This window comes from Notolepis coatsorum, assembly GCF_963971535.1.
Source record: "Notolepis coatsorum genome assembly, chromosome: 7".
NCBI classification, from domain to species: domain Eukaryota; kingdom Metazoa; phylum Chordata; class Actinopteri; order Aulopiformes; family Paralepididae; genus Notolepis; species Notolepis coatsorum.
Window position 1 is genome coordinate 87,153,130 of NC_140171.1, and position 23,657 is coordinate 87,176,786.

At 43.1% G+C, this 23,657-nt stretch overlaps 1 protein-coding gene across 1 annotated transcript in view; it reads right to left on the reverse strand.

Annotated features, from left to right (window-relative positions):
* The window catches only part of sos1 (son of sevenless homolog 1), a 249,486-nt gene that overhangs the window by 191,923 nt on the left and 33,906 nt on the right, over positions 1–23,657 (reverse strand). The window contains exon 2 of the mRNA XM_084319043.1: positions 7,011–7,136. Coding sequence (XP_084175169.1) covers positions 7,011–7,136 — 126 coding nt within the window. The remainder of the gene's footprint in view (positions 1–7,010; positions 7,137–23,657) is intronic.

Sequence of the window (23,657 nt, forward strand, 5' to 3'; positions counted from 1 at the left end):
GGAACATTATACTGAACTGTCCTGGGGCACAGGAGGAACATTATACTGAACCGTCCTGGGGCACAGGAGGAACATTATACTGAACTGTCCTGGGGCACAGGAGGAACATTATACTGAACTGTCCTAGGGCACAGGAGGAACATTATACTGAACTGTCCTGGGGCACAGGAGGAACATTATACTGAACTGTCCTGGGGCACAGGAGGAACATTATACTGAACTGTCCTGGGGCACAGGAGGAACATTATACTGAACTGTCCTGGGGCACAGGATGAACATTATACTGAACTGTCCTGGGGCACAGGAGGAACATTATACTGAACTGTCCTGGGGCACAGAAGGAACATTATACTGAACTGTCCTGGGGCACAGGAGGAACATTATACTGAACTGTCCTGGAGCACAGAAGGAACATTATACTGAACTGTCCTGGGGCACAGGAGGAACATTATACTGAACTGTCCTGGGGCAGAGGAGGAACATTATACTGAACCGTCCTGGGGCACAGGAGGAACATTATACTGAACCGTCCTGGGGCACAGGAGGAACATTATACTGAACTGTCCTGGGGCACAGGAGGAACATTATACTGAACTGTCCTGGGGCACAGGAGGAACATTATACTGAACTGTCCTGGGGCACAGGAGGAACATTATACTGAACTGTCCTGGGGCACAGGAGGAACATTATACTGAACCGTCCTGGGGCACAGGAGGAACATTATACTGAACTGTCCTGGGGCACAGGAGGAACATTATACTGAACTGTCCTGGAGCACAGGAGGAACATTATACTGAACTGTCCTGGGGCACAGGAGGAACATTATACTGAACTGTCCTGGGGCACAGGAGGAACATTATACTGAACTGTCCTGGAGCACAGGAGGAACATTATACTGAACTGTCCTAGGGCACAGGAGGAACATTATACTGAACTGTCCTGGAGCACAGGAGGAACATTATACTGAACTGTCCTGGGGCACAGGAGGAACATTATACTGAACTGTCTTGGGGAAAAAAGGATTTATTGGGATTTAATATGGGATTCTGGTGGTTCTCTCATAGAGATGTGGAGATGGATCTCCTCTCAAGGTCCCTGGTTGCTCTCTCATAAATAGATGTGGAGATGGACCTCCTCTCAAGGTCCCTGGCGGTGCTCTCATACATGTGCTTTAAATAAACCACTGATGCTCCTTGTTACTACCACACCCAAGTGTTTAAATGAATCCATTGCTACTTTGAATGGCCAATGTCTAAACTAGAGGTTGAGTTTTTGCTTCCATTGTCAATCAGGCTTCTTGGATATCAAGCTGTTTCAGGTCATTGCCCGGTCTGATAACATGCCCCAACGTCTGACCCTCATTTGACCCTGGCACGTTGAGTAGGAACACATTGTTTATAGGAAAGACATGGTGACAAGGTCTGAGCTGTAGGCAAGGTCAAAGTGGAACCATTTCTACTCCTGTGTTAACAATAGTTTTTTTCTGTTAAGAGTACTGTAAACATTTAGTCTAAATTCACGATTAAAGATGAAATAATTTAAAGAATTTTCAACAGGTTGTTCTTAGAAATGGACATGAGTTATGTAACCACCGAATCTACGGGTGAAATACTATTAGAAATTCACAATTATATATTGACTGACACAATTAAATATATATTATATTTTCACACTGGATTCCTCGTCTGAAACCTGCAGTTACATTTTAATCCATGGGGTGGCACTGTTGTTATGTTGTGTTAGTAAACCCTGAGGAGGAAGTGCATTACCTCCAGACTAGAGGCTGACATGTGAGTGGATTTTGTCTCCCGCTCCTTCCCACTCCCACAGAAATAATCCCACTCCCTCCCACTCCTGAGTGAGAGTTTAAAAAAAAAATCCCACTCCCTCCCACTCCCGCCCGAATCCCATTGATTTTGTTGTCATAGTTCCCACTCCCTTCTGCTCCCGTTGACGTTTACTCCCGGTCCTGCCCAATCACGTGATTCAAAGTGAATTTGACTCCCATCCCGAAAAAATTTCATCCTCTACTCCAGACGCATCAAGGTTCATCACAATACAAATTTCACAAATGTCTCAGACTGCTCATTAAAGTTTTCGAGTACTCGTTCTTTTTTTGTGTTAAGAGTACCGTTTTTATGCGTTAGAGTAATGGGGTTATTTTGTGTTAGAGTACTGGGGGTATTTTGTATTAGAGTACTGGAGTTATTTTGTGTTGGAGTACAGTTTTTCGTGTTTGAGAACAGTTTATTGTGTTAGAACTCGACTACAAACATGACTCCTCCATCTGTAAGCAGATACACTTCCACATGATCCCATAAACAACAAAATACCGAAAGTCTCAAAATAGATTTATTTTACAGCTAACTCCAAGGCTGCTTTGCTATGTGCTGCTTATGTAGTCAAGTGGGGAGGGGGGGGGGGGGGGGGGGGTTGTGGCAGTTCTGTTGACTGACAGGTCACCATACGTATGCACAACACTCAATCTGTCAGATCACGATGACCTTGGGCAAAGAGGAATTGTAGGGGTTAAAGGTCACGAACACGTCACTAGGAGGGAGTATTGGGAGAGGAGGTATGTTACCATCTCAGTGGAACCTGTGCCTCATCATCCTGTTGCTTGTAAAATTGTCCAGGGGCAAAAAAACAACAACAGGAAATCAAAATGGCTTCTGAATCCAAGACATTGCAAACATAAGATAATGTCATAATGGAACATTATTTTAACATCACTAAACGGTAGCAAAACAACAGCGACATAACAGGAGCCCATTAAGCATTAGCGAGGTGCACAGCGCTCAGTGTTGACGATTAAGCAGATTGAAAATAGTACAGTATATAATAGGGATGCTCCAATATTTGACAGCCAATAATGATTTAGATTTATACAGTATAGTCCATTAGCACACAGCATTACATGGAATGTGCTAAATAAATAAAGATTGACTGATTGATTGATGTTGGGGTCATTAAACAAAGATTGAGATAATTAATTTCCTTCTTCTCTTCTTTGATTTCTGACTGATTTTAGTACTGCAGATATTCTCCCACACTCCAACGCAGAGCTGTCTATACACCTGTACGTCACAGCCTGCTAAACAGCACTGCCCAAGAGACAAATCCGTACATCTACGACCAAATTAGTTTGGAAGAAAATGTGGCTCTAACGTTGAATTGGGTGTATACAGAGTGTCACTAATAAGTAATAACCATAAATTAGGTTACGCAGTGATATAGTAATGATGAGAAAGGTATACAGACAATTCTTTCTGCGTAAGGAATCCATATCTTTATGGCTGCGTAACCGTTCATGGACACAGTAAATAAACAAGGCATCACAGACACCATGAAATTTAACTATTTAACAATTTTTTCAACAAATGTTCAGTTCTTCTTCATAAAATAGACTAAAGATATGGGGGGACAATAATATAATATTATTTATTCAATATGTTAACACTTTGGCTGCCAGGAAACGTGTTTAGACGTCATTGCCGGCCATGCTCAAGTTGCCGGAGGACGCTTTACAGCGTCCTTATATCAATATTTCAAAAATCTGCGATCGGATTCATATGTCCCCTCCGCTGGCCTGAGATCCACCAGGAGGACCCACTGAGCTCTCTGGCGGTTCAGGAGCGCCATCTGGTGGCCGATCGGCGCAATCGCTTAACAGGAAGCGGCATAGAGGTTGTGCTGGACGTCCGTATTACTTCCGGGCACTCGCTATAGGTCCCGGCATTCTAGCTCGTCACAATACACAGTGATCGATTGCCAATAACTCGATAAACAACATGATTTGGACGTATAATACCATTATACAAGCTGGAGATGGACCGGGTAAATCTACATCCCATAATGATAAGATTTCTACTCTACAATGATCGCCCAACGGCGCGCGGAGACTGGGGTGAGTTTTAGCGTGTAACGTTACCGTCTTCGATACTAACTGCTATTATCAACATTTGACCCACATTAGATGATTGGTATAACGCTGCCCACGGAATTATAAACGCCCCCTAGCCCATCCGGTCAACATCAGATGACGTGTAGTAACTTCTAGAAGTACGTCTAGTTGGAATTTTTTATATCGCGCTGATTGCCATAAAACTGTATTGCATCTTCAATATAATGCATTTGGGGCTATAGATCACGTTCTGGAGAAAGCTGCAGAAAGAGATGAAAACATACTTATACATTAGACCATACTTTACTATGAATATGTGAATGAAAAAGTTTAACGTTGCTACACAATGAACAATACATATAGGACTTTGAATGGGCCCTAATAATGGCAATGTAGCAATAGAATTTAAAAAGTTATAGCCATGCAAAGAAGGGGTACTACTCCATAGACAAATAGAGCCGGCAACCTATGGTATATCATGAATTTAACCCAAGGCAACCAAAGTGTTAAGGGCAATAATATGAGTATAGGTAGCATAGGTGGGCCTTACCAGGTTAGTTTATGTCCTATTTGGGCAGAGATGTTTGACAGTGGAACACAAGTGAAACGTCATCCAACTCTCTGCGTAGAAGAATGATATTCTTTAATACCAACATTGTGTTTTAGGGCGCGGCTACACCGATCCATTGTATCCGTCTGTCTACGTCCGCTTTTAATTATTAATCAACAAGGAATATGTTGGACAGGGCTGATGATGAGGAGTATGTTTGTTGGACAGGGCTGATGATGAGGAGGATTATGTTTGTTGGACAGGGCTGATGATGAGGAGGATTATGTTTGATGGACAGGGCTGATGATGAGGATGATTATGTTTGTTGAACAGGGCTGATGATGAGGAGGATTATGTTTGTTGGACAGGGCTGATGATGAGGAGGATTATGTTTGTTGGACAGGGCTGATGATGAGTCCGTCTCTGCCAACGGATACGTCACTATCTGTTAGCAAAGCTAACGTTGTTTCTGCAAATGCATGCTTACGTTAGCTAGGTTCTAATTAGAGACGAAACAATGGACAGCCATGTCTTCCATCTGTTTTATCTGTTTTGTGATGGATCAGTGTGACCACTCCCTTAGTCTGATAACCAGCATGAGGTGGATCAGTGTGACTGAGCCTAGTGTGTGACTAACAACCCAGCTGTCTCTCCTATGAGATACTACTGACCCTGACCAGCTGTCTCTGACTCCTATGAGATACTAGTGACCCTGGCCAGCTGTCTCTATGAGATACTACTGAGTTTGACCAGCTGTCTCTCCTATGAGATACTACTGACCCTGGCCAGCTGTCTCTCCTATGAGATACTAGTGACCCTGATCAGCTGTCTCTCCTATGCGATACTACTGACCCTGGCCAGCTGTCTCTCCTATGAGATACTAGTGACCCTGGCCAGCTGTCTCTCCTATGAGATACTACTGACCCTGGCCAGCTGTCTCTCCTATGAGATACTAGTGACCCTGGCCAGCTGTCTCTCCTATGAGATACTAGTGACCCTGGCCAGCTGTCTCTCCTATGAGATACTACTGACTAGGGGTGGGAATCACCAGTTTCATCACGATACGATACGATATCGATTCTTTGGACAACGATACGATATTTGCCGATATCACAAAGTCTGCCACGATACGATACGATACGATTAAATTCAGGTGCCTGCGATCGATATGAGGCGATATTATGTGCCCATTTAACACAATCAGTCACATTTAGATCAACTAAAAAAAGGCTACGGAAATATCAATTGATGTATTTATTTTTGAGCTCTTCCAGACATTTAAATGAAAAACAATCTATTGTTTTTAATACAAATAGACCTCCTGTTCACTTTTGTTTTTATATATTGAGCTTTAACACACACACACACAGACACACACACACACACACACAGTCCCCCACCCCTCCTCCTTCCAAGTCCCCTCTCTCCTCTCCTGTTCTCTCTCACGGTTAGCTGCTTAGCTTTTAAGCAGCCAACGCGACGTTCATTTAGATATTTAACGCGACGTTGGCATAAAGGAATGGCGACGATGCAACGCCTGTTATATGCATTTGACCCATTGCGGGGAAAAAACTGCACAGACTTATATCGGCTCGCAAAATAGACGCTCTGAGTGCTTTACAGCAGACGCAAACACTGCTGTAATGTCTACACGGAGTTTCACAATACTGGGCGCCGGCGGATATGACTCGCGGGGATTTTCAAAATAAGAGTATCGCAATATGAATCGATCTTTTTACGTTGCGTCGATCCTATTTGATTATTGATAATAGATCGATATATCAATCTGGATCGATGTATTGTCCCACCCCTACTACTGACCCTGGCCAGCTGTCTCTCCTATGAGATACTACTGACCCTGGCCAGCTGTCTTTCCTATGAGATACTACTGACCCTAGCCAGCTGTCTCTCCTATGAGATACTAGTGACCCTGGCCAGCTGTCTCTCCTATGAGATACTACTGACCCTTGCCAGCTGTCTCTACTATGAGATACTACTGACCCTGGCCAGCTGTCTCTCCTATGAGATACTAGTGAGCATGCCCAGCTGTCTCTCCTATGAGATACTAGTGACCCTGGCCAGCTGTCTCTCCTATGAGATACTAGTGACCCTGGCCAGCTGTCTCTCCTATGAGATACTAGTGACCCTGGCCAGCTGTCTCTCCTATGAGATACTAGTGACCCTGGCCAGCTGTCTCTCCTATGAGATACTAGTGACCCTGGCCAGCTGTCTCTCATATGAGATACTAGTGAGCATGACCAGCTATCTCTCCTATGAGATACTACTGACCCTGGCCAGCTGTCTCTCCTATGAGATACTAGTGAGTCTGACCAACTATCTTCCAAATCCAAAAACCAGAGTGCAAAAACACACAAGTTTGATTATCTGGTTTCTGGCTTTAGGAGAGTAGCTCATGTTCACAGAACTTTCCTAGATGATGCAAATAACATATTTGGGTGGTGTTCCCTTTAACACTGCTTGTTGGGCGGAGTGATCTGTGTGTGTGCGTGTGCGTGTGTGTGTGTGCGTGTGTGTGCGTGTGTGTGCGTGTCTCACTTCCACATCCTGCACACTGCGGGGCTGTGCCTGACACAACATGCTAAGCAACAGCAAGATCAGCTCCTCGATGTACTGCAGGGCATCCTCCTGGGACGACAGCTTGGGGTGGACCTGGCTCAGCACCTGCACACACAGAGATTTAGATCAGATCTAAATATTTCAATATAGCCTAGAGATGAACCACAGAAAACCTCAAAACAAAAGGATTGGACTCTTTTGCTGAAAGTAACCCTGTTTAATTGTTTTTGTAGATATAGCAAGTCATATAATTGTGATAACAATAGTGAACGGTAAGGCAAACATCTTATGCTTCTCTGAAACAAAACTTGATGAGTCAGTCAAAGACCCAGAGGTGGAAATAGAAAAGATTCAATCGTCAGAAATTATAGAAACAAGTATGGGGGTGTCTGCATGTATATACAGAAAGATACCAAATGCATTACCCGTACTGACCTGAATCATGATGCAATTGAAACGGTATGGGTTGAAATTATGTTTGAATGGGCTAAAACTGCACCATCTACAGACCTCCAGAGCAAAGTGGCTTTTATATACACTTAATGGGTGTTTAGCTGGGGTGGAAGATGTAGAAAAAAATTCGTATTGAGGACTGGAACACGGATATGCAATGTAAAGAAGCACCCGTCCTTCAGTAGGTTTTGTGATCTGCAGTGTCAGCCAGCTAATCACCCAACCCACAAGGGTGTGTGATTCAACACAAACTACCATTGATCTCATTCTGAATCTGACCTCATACAAGTCCAGGATCTCCAATAGAGGGGTTATAGTATGCGGGTTAAGCGATAATTTTATGATATTCTGTACCCGCAAAAAACTAAATCACTTCCTGCTTCTGCTATGCAAGCTGCTTTTCACTGTTGCTCCGTGTTTTTCTACCTATCGCTACCTTAATGATTTATTATAGCCCTTTCAACTCTAAATACTCTGTATGTTAACTCCCAGTTCCTATGGTACTTCTCCAGAACTGTGAATTTATTTATTTAGATTTATGACCACAGTACTTCGCCGAAAGGACGAGTAGCGAGATCTCTCCGTGGGAGGACCAGCGAGATGAAGACGTATCCGTCTTATCAGCTACACACAAAGGACTATGTCGGGCACTGCTGAAGGCGAGGATATTTATGAAAGGCGAGAATACTTCATAAAGACCCCGGCTGAAAGCAAACAAGACCCACCATTACCAGCTAAGTACCTAGCTTAGCTTCAGTTTAGCCTAACCTGAAAAGACAATAAATAAGGGAAGATGCCGGGACTCGGCTCTCCCACAGAATGTACTAGCTGCCTGAGGATGAGTAAGAGGATTTTAGAGCTGGAGGCTCGAGTTTCTATCCTGCACCAAATCCAACAGGATGAGCGACTCATTGACTCTATTTTTGAAGCTACTACAAATATAGCCAACGATACCATGATTGAGACCTGGCCTAGGCTAGCTACAGAACAGCACCACCCAAAAGACGGTCCCTGGCACAAGCAAGGAGCTAGACCAAAGCAGTGGACCACCGTCAAGGATAAAAGGAGAAATAAACGAAACAGGAACACGACCATTACCTCACCCCCGGTACCGCCAGGAAATAGTTTCAACCTACTCTCGGAAACACGCATATCAACACCCAAAGCAAAAAGACTTAGAAGCGTGGCTAACGACGCTAGCGAAGCAAACAGCGAGCGGAACGGAGCTCACGCTAACGACGCTAATAGCAGGAATACCGGAGCTCACGCTAACACTAGCGAAGCAAACAGCTGGCATGCCGGAGCTCACGCTAATGCTAGCAAAGCTAACAGCCGGCACATCGGAGCACACGCTAACGACGAGACGACGAGGAAAACAGAGCCACGAGCGACGTGGCTAGCAAACACGACCCAGACTGAGCTAACGGCTAACAGCGAAGAGACTACCATGCGCCGAGGAGAACGTCGCGGTAGCCGACACCGAAGGTACGAGACCAGCGTTAACATGCCGGCTATTGAGAAGGCTAGTGGTACAGCTAGCGAGGCTTCACCAAGGCCACAGGACTGTGGTAAGAACCGGCAGACTAGGCCTAATCCAAAAACAAACGGCCCCACAACTGTTGGAAAGAAAAATGCTAACCTCACACAGAAAACAGACTGCATACTGATTGGAGATTCCACAACAAGGTATGTGGAGATGGCAAACACAGAAAATATATGTCTAGACAACACATCTGTGAAAGAGCTGGCCAAAAGACTTCCAACACTCATCGGGCCAGACATAACAAAAATTGTCATTCACTCTGGATCGTTTGACATCCTGCGAAGGAAAACGGGCACAGAGACATTGAAAGAGGATTTCACTTGTTTAATGAACACACTAGACAAATATCAGGATGTATCCATCAGTGGACCAATTGCATGCTATCGCAGAGGACAAGAAGCCTTTAGTCTACTCCTAAATTTTTATTCATGGTTAGAATCTGCCTGTCTAACACACAGACTGAATTTCATTGACAATTTTAATGTGTTCAGAGGAATGGATTCTTCCCAAACCGCCTTGGTTCGAGGCTTCTAGCAGCAAACCTACGTCATGACTCAGTGACTTCCAAGTAGGGCTGGGCGATATGGCCTCTAAATGATATCGCGATATTTTTTGGCCATATCGCGATACACGATATATATCGCGATATTTTGACATTTCCTCTAAATCACTTAAAAATGCTTGATTTAACCCTTTGATGCATACAGTCACACCAATATGATGATTATAATAAGTCCCTGCAACATATGTTTGCATTATTAAACCATGAAGATGCTTTAAAAAATAATTTAATGAAAATGTACTAAGAGTAGTCTACTGACTGACACACTAATAAAAAAATGTATTTACATCTAAGACAATTTATATAAAAACTCTTAAGACTTAATGATTTTAGAATATTTCAGATAATGAAATTAAATGTTTATATCATCAACTATCCAGTTAGTATTTATACTGTCTGTAACGTTTGGCTACTTTAAATCATTGAATGTAGAGAGAGAGCGAGAGAGAGAGCGAGAGGGGGCAAGAATGAACAAGAGAGCCAGCCCCCCCCCCCTCGGGTTTTGTTCTAGGTTCGCGTTTTGATCGTCTAAGCTGCCGTAGGTGATGACGTCACACTCGAATGTAAACAGGAAGAGATGGAGATGGAGACAAGGAGATGGAAATTGGATGATATACAGAAACGAATAACCAATAAATATGAAGTTATGTTTAAACTTCTGTTGTCAAGTGTTGTCAATATAACCCACCCCCTTTCCTCACGAATGGAACTAGTCTTGTGGAGTCCGCTTTGACCGTTTTCCAGGGTTAGCAGCTATCGCTAGTTAGCTTAGCATAATCCTAATGGATACCTTGGTTAGCAGCTACCGTTAGCTCATTGCTTGTGTCAATTAAATTGCATGTTATTAAAGGTCCGCGCTGGTCTGTCTAATGAAATTACAACCGCAACATTATATCGCACTGTACAGCCCTGACTACACTAACGTTAGCCTATAGCTCCGCCGTCCCTTCTCGAGGAAAGCACTGAGAGTGTCTCTCGGCCGCGGGCGGCGCCATATAAACTAAATACTCGATGTTCGCAATATAGTACAGTACTACATCTCGGGTAGAACAATCCGCGATACATCGAGTATACTCGATATATCGCCCACCCCTACTTCCAAGGGCATCAAACTCATGATACAAGCACGAGCATAAGGCGTCCTGTCCCCAGACAAGGCCATCATGGCTACCAGCAACCCGCTTGATCAAATGTCCCCGAGAGAGCTAATCAAATCAGCTCATCATGCTGAACAGCATATGGGACCCAACAACGCACTAGAGGAGATGGACAGTCTGCTAGCACCAAAAAGGGTATTAAATGAATAGTACAAACACCATGACATCTTTCAAAACATACCGGTAATCTTAACCAGCCAATGGCATGGTAAAACCTATAAAAGATATACACCATCAATGCGTTCACCTGCTATTAATCTCGAAGCCATCAAGGTCAAGCCAAAGCAGACCTCCTCTAAAGAAGTCCAACAAATAAAATTAGCCCTCCTAAATGTCAGATCACTGAATAATAAAAAAAAAATTAGTAAATGATCCGATTAAAGAAAATAACTTAGATTGCATCTGCCTAGTAGAGACATGGCTCAATAATGACACAGCTACATCAATAATGATAGAGGCTTCTCCACCAGACTATAATTTTTATCAAATACCCAGAAAAAATAGAAGGGGGGGGGGGGGGGGGGGAGTTGCAGCCATTTTCTCCTCAAAACTCTTGTTTAGAATCACGGAACTAGGCAAATTCATGTCGATGGAATATCTTGCCATTGAGCTCAAAACAGAATCAACCATTATCGTCACAATATACCGACCGCCCAGACACTCACCAATATCTATACAGGAGCTCTCTGAACTGATCTCATTATGTGTTACCAGATATGATAAGGTGATCCTAAATGGAGACTTGAACATCCATTTTAATAAGAAAACAGACTCCAAAACTATAGAGCTAGAAAATCTACTGGATAGCTTTGATCTAACACAACATATAACAAATGCAACCCACAAGCTTGGAAATACATTAGACTTAGTTATAACAACAACTGGGCTAAGCATAAAAAATTTCTCAATAACTGAATTACCTGTCTCCGACCATCACTGTATATTTTTTGATACTCAAATAACCCTTACTAAAACAAAAAATAAATCATAGTTCAAAAGAGGCTCCTAAACGACAAGGCTGAATCAAAGTTCATTAATCTTATCAGACTACATGAACCACACAATCATGACAGCTCTCTAAATGAAATGGTAGAAAATCTCAATGATGCACTGTCATCTGTATTAGATTCTGTCGCCCCACTAAAAATGAAAAAAAAGAAAACCAGAGCCTCGCCCTGGCTGAACTATAATGCGGTCAACAAAGAAAAAAGGAAATGTCGTGCAGCAGAGCGAAAATGGAGAAAAACAAAAACCACCATATGCTGTGATATATACAAAGATGCTTTAACTGCTTATAATAAAACCATCCACTTAGCAAGGAAAGACTACTTCTCTAAAATCATTACAGAAAACGCTGGAAACTCCAGAATCCTTTTTTCCACTATTAATCTACTACTCAACACTGCCCCTACACCTCCTCAGTCATCAAGTGTGAAGAACTTGCACTATTCTTTAACAACAAAATAACCTTGATCAGGGCCAGCATTACTCATGATGGAAATACAGCTGATTGCAGCAAACCGTGCAATGTAACCATGAGAAGATTCACATGCATCACATTAGATGTACTCTGCAAAACTGTCTCAGAATGTAACTCCTCCACCTCAGACATTGACCCTATACCTACAGCGTTCTTCAAACGGGTGTTTAATAGTGTTTCAAGCCCTGTGCTAGATATCATAAACACTTCCCTTAGAACTGGTATTTTCCCAGATGCCTTTAAAACAGCAGTTGTAAAGCCATTACTAAAAAAACCTAACTTGGATAGTTACAGGTTACTGAGGGGTTACAAAACCCTGACTGTATTAAAGATTGTGATAGATTAAACCACTACTACATATTATTATTATTATTACTTGCCAGACAGTACAGTTAATTATGGCAGACACTCAGAATAGACGGCACGGTGACAAGGAGATATCATTTACAGTATTTATTATTATGCAGCAAATATACAAATGGGAATGACTTGGTCGCTCTTTTATGGCAAATAATATTAGAAAGTCAGCAAGTAGCAAAGTCAGTGGGAATGAATAATTCCTAGGCTAGGTATACTAGACCAAACGCCGCCTGGCGTGGGATGGCAATATAGGGGGGCAAACGAGGGTACCGCTGGAGACTGGTGATATCCTCCCAGAGTTGTAAGCTCCAGAGGAACGAAGAATGTAAGGATACTCAGGCTGTTCACTTGAAGAAAAGGGGTTCTCATACGGATCCGGTCTTTATAATCCAAGTGCTCAGTAGCAAGGTAATAGCTGTAATCCAATGCTCTATAGCAATGATGATAGCCAGCCAGCTTCGTCCCCGAAGCTAGCCCGAGGTAAGATCTTCAAGGTAGTTAAATCCAAACGACAGTGGGTATTAACGATGCTCTTCTCCACGGTACTACGTTTCCACAATCACTATAATCCAACCAATAATGGTTCTACAATATCGCCGCGGTAGGTTCCAATGCGCACATGTCCAATAGTTCTGCTACTAGGCCCTCCTCGTGTGCTGGCACTAATTACTTTAAGTCCACACACACTTGCTAAGGTTCACGCTAGTTACTAAACGAACGAACTGCTTGTTAATGCTGCACACCGAACGAACTGCTGTAATACGATTCACACTAAATGACGACTCTTTACTTCACATTAAGTTAGGTCGAACTTGACTCTGCTATACGCTAGGTGCAGCTACTGCTGTTGCATTACTCCGGACGAACTTCACGTTACTGCATTAGATCGAACCGGTACGAACTTCTTACTTCACACACGAACGCCGAACTGCTACTGTTCGCGCCTTCCACGATATATATACTTAAGAGGGCTTTCTAGTGCCCAGCCGCAGATCTTGTCTGGAATCAATGCGCTGGCACCAGGCATGTCCCAACTTGTCCAGACTCGCCTTTGAACCTGTCTCAGGGGCGCGGTTCTTGGCGCCGCCAACGTCAAGGGCATTATCCAATGAGGAAAGCGAATAATGCTATGATTCAAACGAAGGCTTAAAGGGATATAGCTTATATATATAACTAATATACAAGTTATATAAACAATAAAACGTAGATTCTCAATGTTAATCTGGCCCTTCAGAATAGATAGTAATGAAATGGCAAATTATCGTCCAATATCCAACCCACCATTCATTAGCAAAGTACTTGAAAAGATAGTTTCAGTTCAAATAAATTCCTTTCTTGAAGAAAACAACATCTTAGAAGAATTTCAGTCGGGATTCAGAAAATATCATAGCACTGAAACTGCCCTCACCAAAATAATCAGTGACCTCAGGCTAAACTCTGATGAGAATAAGATCTCCATCCTTATCCTGCTAGATCTCAGTGCAGCATTTGATACAATCGATCACGATATTCTAATCGATCGTCTTGAAAACCTTGTCGGTTTCTCAGAGCATGTGCTAGGCTGGTTCAAAACATACATCAGAGGGAGGAAATTCTATGTTAGACTAGGAGAGCACATGTCTGATATATACGACAACAACTATGGGAGTTGCACAAGGGAGTTGCTTAGGTCCTTTACTCTTCTCCCTTTACATGTTACCGCTGGGTAATATCATCAGAGAACATAATGTAGATTTCCATAGCTATGCGGATGATACACAACTGTACATATCTGCTGAACCAAATGATACAGCGATTAGCTCCATTACAGACTGCTTACTGGCAATAAATAAATGGATGAGTAAGAACTTCCTGAAACTAAACGAGAACAAAACTGAAATTCTAATTATCGGCCCCAAAACTAAAAAAGAAACGTTAATAAAGAACCTGGGAGGACTAACACCTTGGATCAAATCTGAGGTCACTAGTCTCGGGGTTATCATAGATTCAGAACTGAACTTCAATTCTCATATTAGCAAAGTAACGAAAACATCGTTCTTCCATCTCAGAAATATAGCAAAAGTAAGACCATTTATTAATCAGAACGATTCTGAGAAGCTAATTCATGCATTCATATCTAGCCGGTTAGACTACTGTAATGCACTTTTCACAGGTCTCCCTAAGAAAACCACAGAGAGGCTTCAGCTTATCCAAAACTCCGCAGCCCGACTGCTAACTAGAACCAAAAGGAGAGAGCACATTAGTCCAGTCTTAGCTACTTTACACTGGCTTCCTGTAACATTTAGAATTGACTTTAAGGTCCTTCTCCTTACATACAAAGCTCTAAATGGACAGGGACCTAGCTACATCACCAACACTCTAATAAATTACACACCAGCAAGAACCCTGCGATCATCAGCTGCTGGACTAGTACTAGAGGCTCCCAGAAACAGTCAAAAGAGGATCGGTAATGCAGCCTTTATCAACTATGCCCCAAAACTGTGGAACAAACTACCCCAAAACATCAGGGAAGCCAACTCGCTAGACAACTTCAAAAGACAGCTTAAAACCTATCTCTTTGCTCAGGCATTTCAATGAAACATCAGGGATATCCTGACACAAATTGTACTTACCTGCACTATTCTTACCCTGCCTACTTTTATCCACTGCCTATCAAATTCTGACTACCTCCTACTGTATGCACTGTAATTTTGAGAGAGAACTATTTTATCACACTTTTTACTTCTTACTGATGCACTGCTGTTGTATGTTAAATACCCTGTTGTATTTCCGTTCTATTTTATAATTTTTAGACTATTTTTAAACTAAAAGATTTGCAAATACAGTACGGTTTGTGATACGAAAAGAGTCCAGAAAAAAAAGTATATACATTTGACGTAGAAACTGTACATTGGAGGAGGTTGGGTAGGTGGGGGGGGGGTGGGGGACACTGTACATTGGAGGTGGTTGGGTGGGGAGGGGGGTTGGGTAGGAGTGGGGGGGGAGGTTGGGTAGGAGTGGGGGGGAGGTTGGGTAGGAGGGGTGGGTGGGGGACACTGTACCACTGTACAAGCAAAACTGTACATTGGAATATTGACAAGACCATACTTGGTAATTTACTGTACATTGGAGGGGGTTTTGTTAGGACATTTACAGGGGCCAGTTTCGAATTGCAGTCTCCCGTAGGTGTTTTTTGAGAGTGTTTTTGAAAATGGGTAGTGATTCACATTCACATTCCTTTACAGCTTTGGGTAGGGCGTTCCACATTGATGTGGCATAATTGCGAAACGTGTTTAGTCCCTTGTTTGAGCCGAATCTGGGTTTAACATGATTTGTGGAGCTCCCTCTGGTGTTGTGATCGTGGTATTCACTGACCTTTGGGAAGTATTTTGACATGTACATGGGTACCTTGGTCGTGTAGTGCATCTTGTAGACCAGGCCCATTGCAAGTTGCTGTACTCTGTCGTCTACTCTAAGCCATCCTAGGTTGTCAAAGTGGGCAGGGGTGAGGTGGGTTCTAGGCGTAAGGTCAAGCAGTAGTCTGACCAGTTTGTTTTGAGATGTTTGTAATTTTGTTTTTAGCGCCTTTGAGGTGCTTTGGTACCATGAGGTGCAAGCATAGTCGTAGTACCCTTGAATGAGTGCTCCTGCCAGTCTTCAGGGTATTCTTGTTTACCAGTGAGGAGATCCGGTACAAGAATAGAGTTCGTTGGTTGACTTTTTTTATTACATTGGATGCCATTTTGTCACAGGAAAGATTTGCCTCTAGGATGGAACCCAGGTAGGTAATATCTTCTTTCCTTGTGACAATATTGTCACCCACTGTAACTGAGAAGCCGTCGGTCTTGCTGAGTTTGTTATTTGAACCGAAGAGAATGGACTGTTTTTCCCATGTGTAGTGATAGTTTGTTATCAGCGAGCCATATGCAGATTTTGCCTAGTTCTGAGCTGAGGGTTTTTTCAACCTGTAACTTGTTCTTGTCAGAGACCAGCAGGGCTGAGTCGTCCGCAAACAGGAACAAGTTGCAGTCACAAGCTGACGACATGTAATTTGCATAAATTAGGAACAGTAGCGGACCTAGTATGCTTCCTTGTGGAACACCACAGCTTACTGTGAGGGGGGGGGGGATAGGGTACCGTTTACCTCCACCATCTGCTCTCTCCCCTCCAGGTAGGATTGCATCCAGCTCACTGATAGACTATCAAAACCGATTGCTTTTAGCTTGTCAATCAGAATGGTGTGATTGACAGTGTCGAAGGCCTTTTGTAGGTCCAGCATGACCATGCCGCAGTATTTGCCCGCGTCCACCTCTTGTTTGATGTGGTCGTTTAAATAGAGAGGGCATGTGTCAGTGGAGTGGGATGTTCTGAAGCCAGATTGGAATTCGTAGATTAGAATTTTTTCCGCAAGGTATTTTTCGACCTGTTCGTATACAATTTTTTCCATGACTTTCGAGATGGAGGTAAGGATAGAAACAGGGCGGTAGTTGCCTGGGTCTAATTTACTGCCTTTTTTGTGCAGGGGTGTTACTCTCGCAATTTTGAAGTCCTTGGGGACGTGTCCCTGTTCTATGGAGAGGTTTATTATGCGTGTGATGACTGGGGTGATGGCGGCTGCTGAGTCTCTGAGGAATTTGGAGGGGATGTTGTCATGGCCAGTGGCCTTGTTAGGTTGGAGGGCGCTCAGTTTTTTGAGTACCTCATCTGTTGTTACCATTTCCAGTTTGAAGTCGTCTTTGTGGACCCCTAGGTTCTTGTAGTATGCTACTATGTGTTCTACCCCATAATGCCCTGAGTGGGAGGGTAGTTTGTTTACCAGTGAACACATCCTAGCCTTCTACAAAAAGCTAGAGGTTCCCAAAGACGACTTCAAACTCGAAATGGTAACAACTGATGAGGTGTTCAAAAAACTGTGCGTCCTCCAACCTAACAAGCCATGACAATATCCCCTCCAAATTACTCAAGAGACTCAGCAGCCACCATCACCCCAGTCATCACCCACATAATAAACCTCTCCATAAAACAGGGACACGTCCCCAAAGATAAAATTGCGAGAGTGACCCCGCTGCACAAAAAAGGCAGCAAATTAGATCCAGGCAACTACCGCCCTGTTTCTATTGTTACATCCACTCCATCTTGAAGGTTATGGAAAAAATAGTCTACGGACAGGTCGAAAAGTACCTTGATCCTGTTCGCGGACGACTCAGCCCTGCTGGTCTCTGACAGGGACAAGTTGCAGGTTGAAAAAGCCCTCAGCTCTGAACTCAGCAGAATCTGCACCTGTCTCGCTGATAAACTATCATTACACCTGGGTAAAACAGAATCCATTCTCTTTGGATCAAATAGCAAACTCAGCAAGGCCAACGGCTTCTCTGTTACAGTGGGTGACAATATTGTCACTAGGGATGGGTACCGAATTCGGTACTTTTGAGGTACCGAACCGAAACACGTCGGTACTACCGAGTATCGAATCAAGCGAGAAACCAAAAAAAAAAAAAAAAAATTATTAATTTTTTTTTTTTTTTTTTACTTTTTTCTTTTCATGTCAACGTTCACACGCACAATATATGCTTACCTATGATTTGACTTGATTCAACAACAAAGCAGTCGGAGCAATAACAAGCCGAAAACTGTCAAAATTGTAGTTATTTGAAGTTTGGATTTTTTTTTTTACGACTGAGGTAGGTAAATTAAATTTCTTGAGACTAAAGTACCGAAAAAAGGTACAGTTGGGTACCGGTATCGATTCACAGGTACCGGTACCGGTTCAAATGTGAAAGGTACCCATCCCTAATTGTCACAAGGAAAGATGAAATTACATAACTGGGTTCCATCCTTGAGGCAAATCTTTCCTGTGACAAAATGGCAACCAATGTAATAAAAAAAGTCAACCAATGAACAAGAGATTATTGTACCGGATGATCCGGATCTCCTCTCTGGTAAACAAGAATACCTTGAAAACTCTTAACAGGAGCACTCATTCAAGGGTACTACGACTATGCTTGCGTCTCATGGTACCAAAGCACCTCAAAGGCCCAAAAAACAAGGCTACAAACATCACAAAACAAACTGGTCAGAGTCAGACTACTGCTTGGCCTTACTCCTAAAACCCACCAGAGGTTGTTCCACAAATCATGTTCAACCCAGATTCGGCTCAAACAAGGGACTAAACCCGTTTCGCAATTAAGCCACAATAATGTGGAAGGCCCTACCCACAGCCGTAAAATAATGTGAATCCCTACCCTCCTTCAAAACCGCTCTCAAAGAGCCTACGGGTGGCTGCAATTAGAAACTGGCCCGATAAATGTCCAAATCCAAATGGAGGGGGTTGGGTGGGTGGGGGATTTGGAACCATATGTAGAGAGACATTTCATCGGCGACTCAGTGCATGTGTGTGTTCCTGTGGGTCGCCCATCTCGCGTGTGTGTTAAACTGCATGACAAATAAAGACTTCTAGTCTAACAATTACAATGACATGGGACATGCAATGGGCGGCGCACACACACAGGAATACACACACACATGCATTGTCTTTTTCTCAGGGTCACCGATGCGATTGAGCTCTGCGCTTAACCCATCCCGTCGTCCTTCCCCCCAAGGGCAGCCGGGAGCAGACAGGGGGTCGGCGAGGTACCGCGCCCGGGGACAAATCCAAGTGCTCCTGCCCGTCTTCGTCAAGGACGCGACAGCATCAGCGATCTGTTGTGCATGTTTTTCCATTGGGTTTATCTTATCAGGGGGAAACCCTTGCGAGCACGGGGAGAACATGCAAACTCCACACAGAAAGGCCTGGGAGATACTCCACCTGGGTACCTGGCAACGCGGAAACCTGGTCCCCAAGCAGGAATCGAACCCTGGACCTTCTTGCTGTGAGGCGACACGCCGCGACAGTGTTAACCACTACACCACCGTGCCGATGCAAAGCATGTTAGACACATTGGACATTGCTCGCGCTGGTCTGTGTCTATTAGGAAATGACAATTGCGTGTCATTTAAGGTCCGTGCTGGTATGCGTCTATTATGAAATGACAATTGCTAGTCATTGAAGGTCCGCGCTGGTCTGTGTTTATAATGAAATGATAATTGCGCGTCATTGGAATTCGGATTATTTTCTAACTGGGCGGGTCTTAGGTATCGAAATGTGGCACTGATTGATCTAACGTGAATCGATACTCTGTAGTACCGACGTAATTCAGTCGGTACCCTTAAAAGTACAGAGTTCGGTACCCGTCCCTACTGGTCAGTCTGAGGTGATTCTAGAAATGAGGTGTTTTCTTTTGAAAGTGGTTAACAATGGTTACAGGCAGCCATACTGGAAGACTACACAAACATTCTGTGCAAAGCCTCTATTCTGGTGCAGACCTTCTAACAATACTATAATTTAAACCTCATTTGGGTGTAAGAGCTCACACAAACATGTTATGGCCTCATAAAATCAGAGCCCCATTCATTGTCTATGCTGGAACAGACCCCGGATTTCACATCCCAGTGACATCACTGATTTCTACAGTAGCTTTAGGAGAGTGAGATGCGTGTTCAATGTCATAAATATTGACTGAACTGACTGAAGAACATATGTGATTCTTAAAATGGGTGGTATTCCCATTTAAGAGGTACCATCCCATAGCTGAAAGATCACAGGTTCAAGGCTGCAACAGGCAATGTCCATCCCTGTTTAACACAATCGGCGCCAGGGACTAGTCTGAGCCTGTGGTAGCTAGGCCAAGCATTAAAACATAGGACTTGGTCACCTTGTTTGCAGGGCTATATTATATTCTATATTATAGCTATGGATACAATACTATGGCCCATTTGACCTCAAATATCTATCGTTCAACATGTGAAAAAGAATACATTTTTCCATCCATATGTTCCCATTATACCGTGGTGAATATAAGTATAGTTATAGCGTGGTCTGGGGCAATTTCCGAAAGGCTGAGTAATAGCCATATGCGTGTATTCTACTAAAAGCGTTGCCATTTCTTGCCTGGACTAGCTACTATTCTCAAATCAGGGGTCGTTTTTTGATGCTTTGATCGCCACCAACGGCATACGTTGTGGAGTAACGTTACACACACACTTTCGGATCGCAATGAAGGCATGCTCAGATCGACGCAAAATTTATATCATATAGCAGGCCTGTACACTGCGATGATATGATCGCAAATTGCCCCCTAATTTGGTCCGTGTGAGTTTAAAATAATATCTGGGGGAAAGCTTGCGAGTGGTGATTTCAACCCTTCATTCGCATTTCACTCCTAAATTAATCCATACAAATTGTAGTAAAACATTAGCCTACAACCAGGGCTGTACAGTGCAATATAATGTTGCGGTTGTAATTTCATTAGACAGACCAGCGCGGACCTTTAATAACATGCAATTTAATTGACACGAGCAATGAGCTAACGGTAGCTGCTAACCAAGGTTACCATTAGGATTATGCTAAGCTAACTAGCGATCTCTGCTAACCCTGGAAAACGGTCAAAGCGGACTCCACAAGACTAGTTCCATTTGTGAGGAAAGGGGGTGGGTTATATTGACAACGCTTGACAACAGAAGTTTAAACATAACTTCAGATTTATTAGTTATTCATTTCTGTATATCATTGAATTTCCATCTCCGTGTGTCTCCATCTCTTCCTGTTTACATTCGAGTGTGACGTCATCACCTACGGCAGCTTAGACTATCAAAACGCGAAGGGGGGGGCTGGCTCTCTTGTTCGTTCTCGCCCCCTCTCTCTCTCTCTCTCTCTCTACATTCAATGATTTAAAGTAGCCAAATGTTACACACAGTATAAATACTAACTGGATAGTTGATGATATAAACATTTAATTTCATTATCTGAAATATTCTAAAATCATTAAGTCTGTGTGATTATTATTTTCTCACAGTAGTGTGTGTGTATATATATATATGTGTGTGTGTGTGTGTGTGTGTGTGTTTGGCTAAAGTGGATAGAAAACACAGTACTGTGTAAAAGGCACCCAAGAGTTTTTATATAAATTGTCTTAGATGTAAATAATTTTTTTTATTAGTGTGTCAGTAGACTACTTAGTACATTTTCATTAAATTATTTTTTAAAGCATCTTCATGGTTTAATAATGCAAACATATGTTGCAGGGACTTATTATAATCATCATATTGGCGTGACTGTATGCATCAAAGGGTTAAATCAAGCATTTTTAAGTGCTTTAGAGGAAATGTAAAAATATCGCGATATCATTTAGAGGCCATATCGCCCAGCCCTACTATAATGGTAAAATAGTTATTTAAAAATTTGCCCCTAAAAAATATTCTTTGCCCCTAAATTTCTCATTTAGGGGCAAGTGTGCCCCTAGTGAAAAAGCTTAGCGTACAGCCCTGTATAGCCCTTACCTTGACTAGGATGTGCCCCAAAAAGAATATTCCAATTATCTGATCGTCATTCCAAGTATTGATGTCCATCGTGTCGCCAACATAATCCATCCCACAACACCGATCGGGAGTGTTTGATTCTTCTCAATCCGAGCGTTATAACCGCTCGTCATGCCCGGAGAAAAAAAGCTGAGTCGGACTGATATAATCGACGCACAGCCCAAGACACAAGGTTTCAAAGGATGATCGATACCGCCAACTGGTAGGATGCGGCCGGTACTGCACCTTCGAAGTCCCAGTATGCATTTTACAGGCAACATACAGCTTCCTGACATTGAATAGGGTATTAAAATCGAAAAAAAGGAAAAACGACCCAGAAACGTGTTAACACGTGATTGGCACTCAACGGTCGGGGCCCAGAAACGTGTCATTTCAAACCTCTCTCTGCATCTGCTTCTCTGAATCCCATCACAATATTATTTCACGATATGTACCGTATATATCGTGTACATGGGTATAGTAAAAACTATAGGGATGCCCCAATCGATCGGCCAGCGATCGGTATCGGCCGATATTCAGTATAAATATGAGATCGGTGAATTCCGATAATGCTTTATTTTCACCGATCGTGAAAACCGATCGAAGACACGCGCAGAAAACATGATCCAATTCTCAGCGGAGTTCTCACTTGCTGACTTCTCTCTCTCGCACCCAGCTGCTGCTGCAGCGCACTGACCCTCCCCCTCCCCCTCCCAGACCCATGTCAACAAATGCTCCGGCAAACGTCTAGTGCATGGGGAGCTCCAGTAGCTCACCGCGTACCTCGAACGCTATTTCGGCGTCGGGGACAACCGTGCGCGTCACGGATCTGGGGTAGCGAGTTCGACTCCCGGACAAGCCGTACTTTCTCAGAGTGTCTTTCCCCCCATATATACCCCCATTCAACCTGTTTCTGTCGGTCATACTTGACCAGGAAAAAGCGATAAACGCGAAAAGAACCAGCTGACTGGTCAAAGTTTGAAAAAAAGTCTAGTGCATGAGACCTCTGTGAGCTAACGTTAGCTACCTAGCTAACGTTACTGTTTAAACAAAATGACCCAGTCAACTATTCACTTTAGTTTAATACATGAGGCATTGTCTAACATTATCTAGCCGGCTAGCTACTGATATCAACAAATGCTCCGGCAATAGTCGCGTGCATGATACCTCAGTTAGCTCGGTAGCTAACGTTAGCTCACGTTAGCTCACTGTTTAAACGAAATGACCCAGTAAACTATTCACTTTAGTTTAATACATGAGGCGTTGTCTAACGTTATCTAGCCGGCTAGCAGTAGCTACAGATAGCTCCTGATATCAATGTCTTATAACATAATTGACATCATTCGTTTTTGCAGCTGTTGGCTAATTAGCTATCGTGCTTCATAACTGAACACTGCGAACATCTTATAAGTTTCAGTTCATAAGGAAAATACTTTGACTATAATGGTCAGAAGTAAATTAACTTAGATACTGTTATGCTTAACACCCAGTACTATTCACTTTACTTAATTTCTAAGATTAGATTAGATAATTTAGACCGGACTTTGAGAATGCCTGTGTTAGACCTACAGTATAATACCGCCAGCTGCTATAAGAAAACCAAAAACGATCGGTATCGGCAGTGTATCGGCCGATATGACTCAGACGATCGGTGATCGGTGGCAAAAAACGTGATCGGGGCATCCCTAGTAAAAACCCA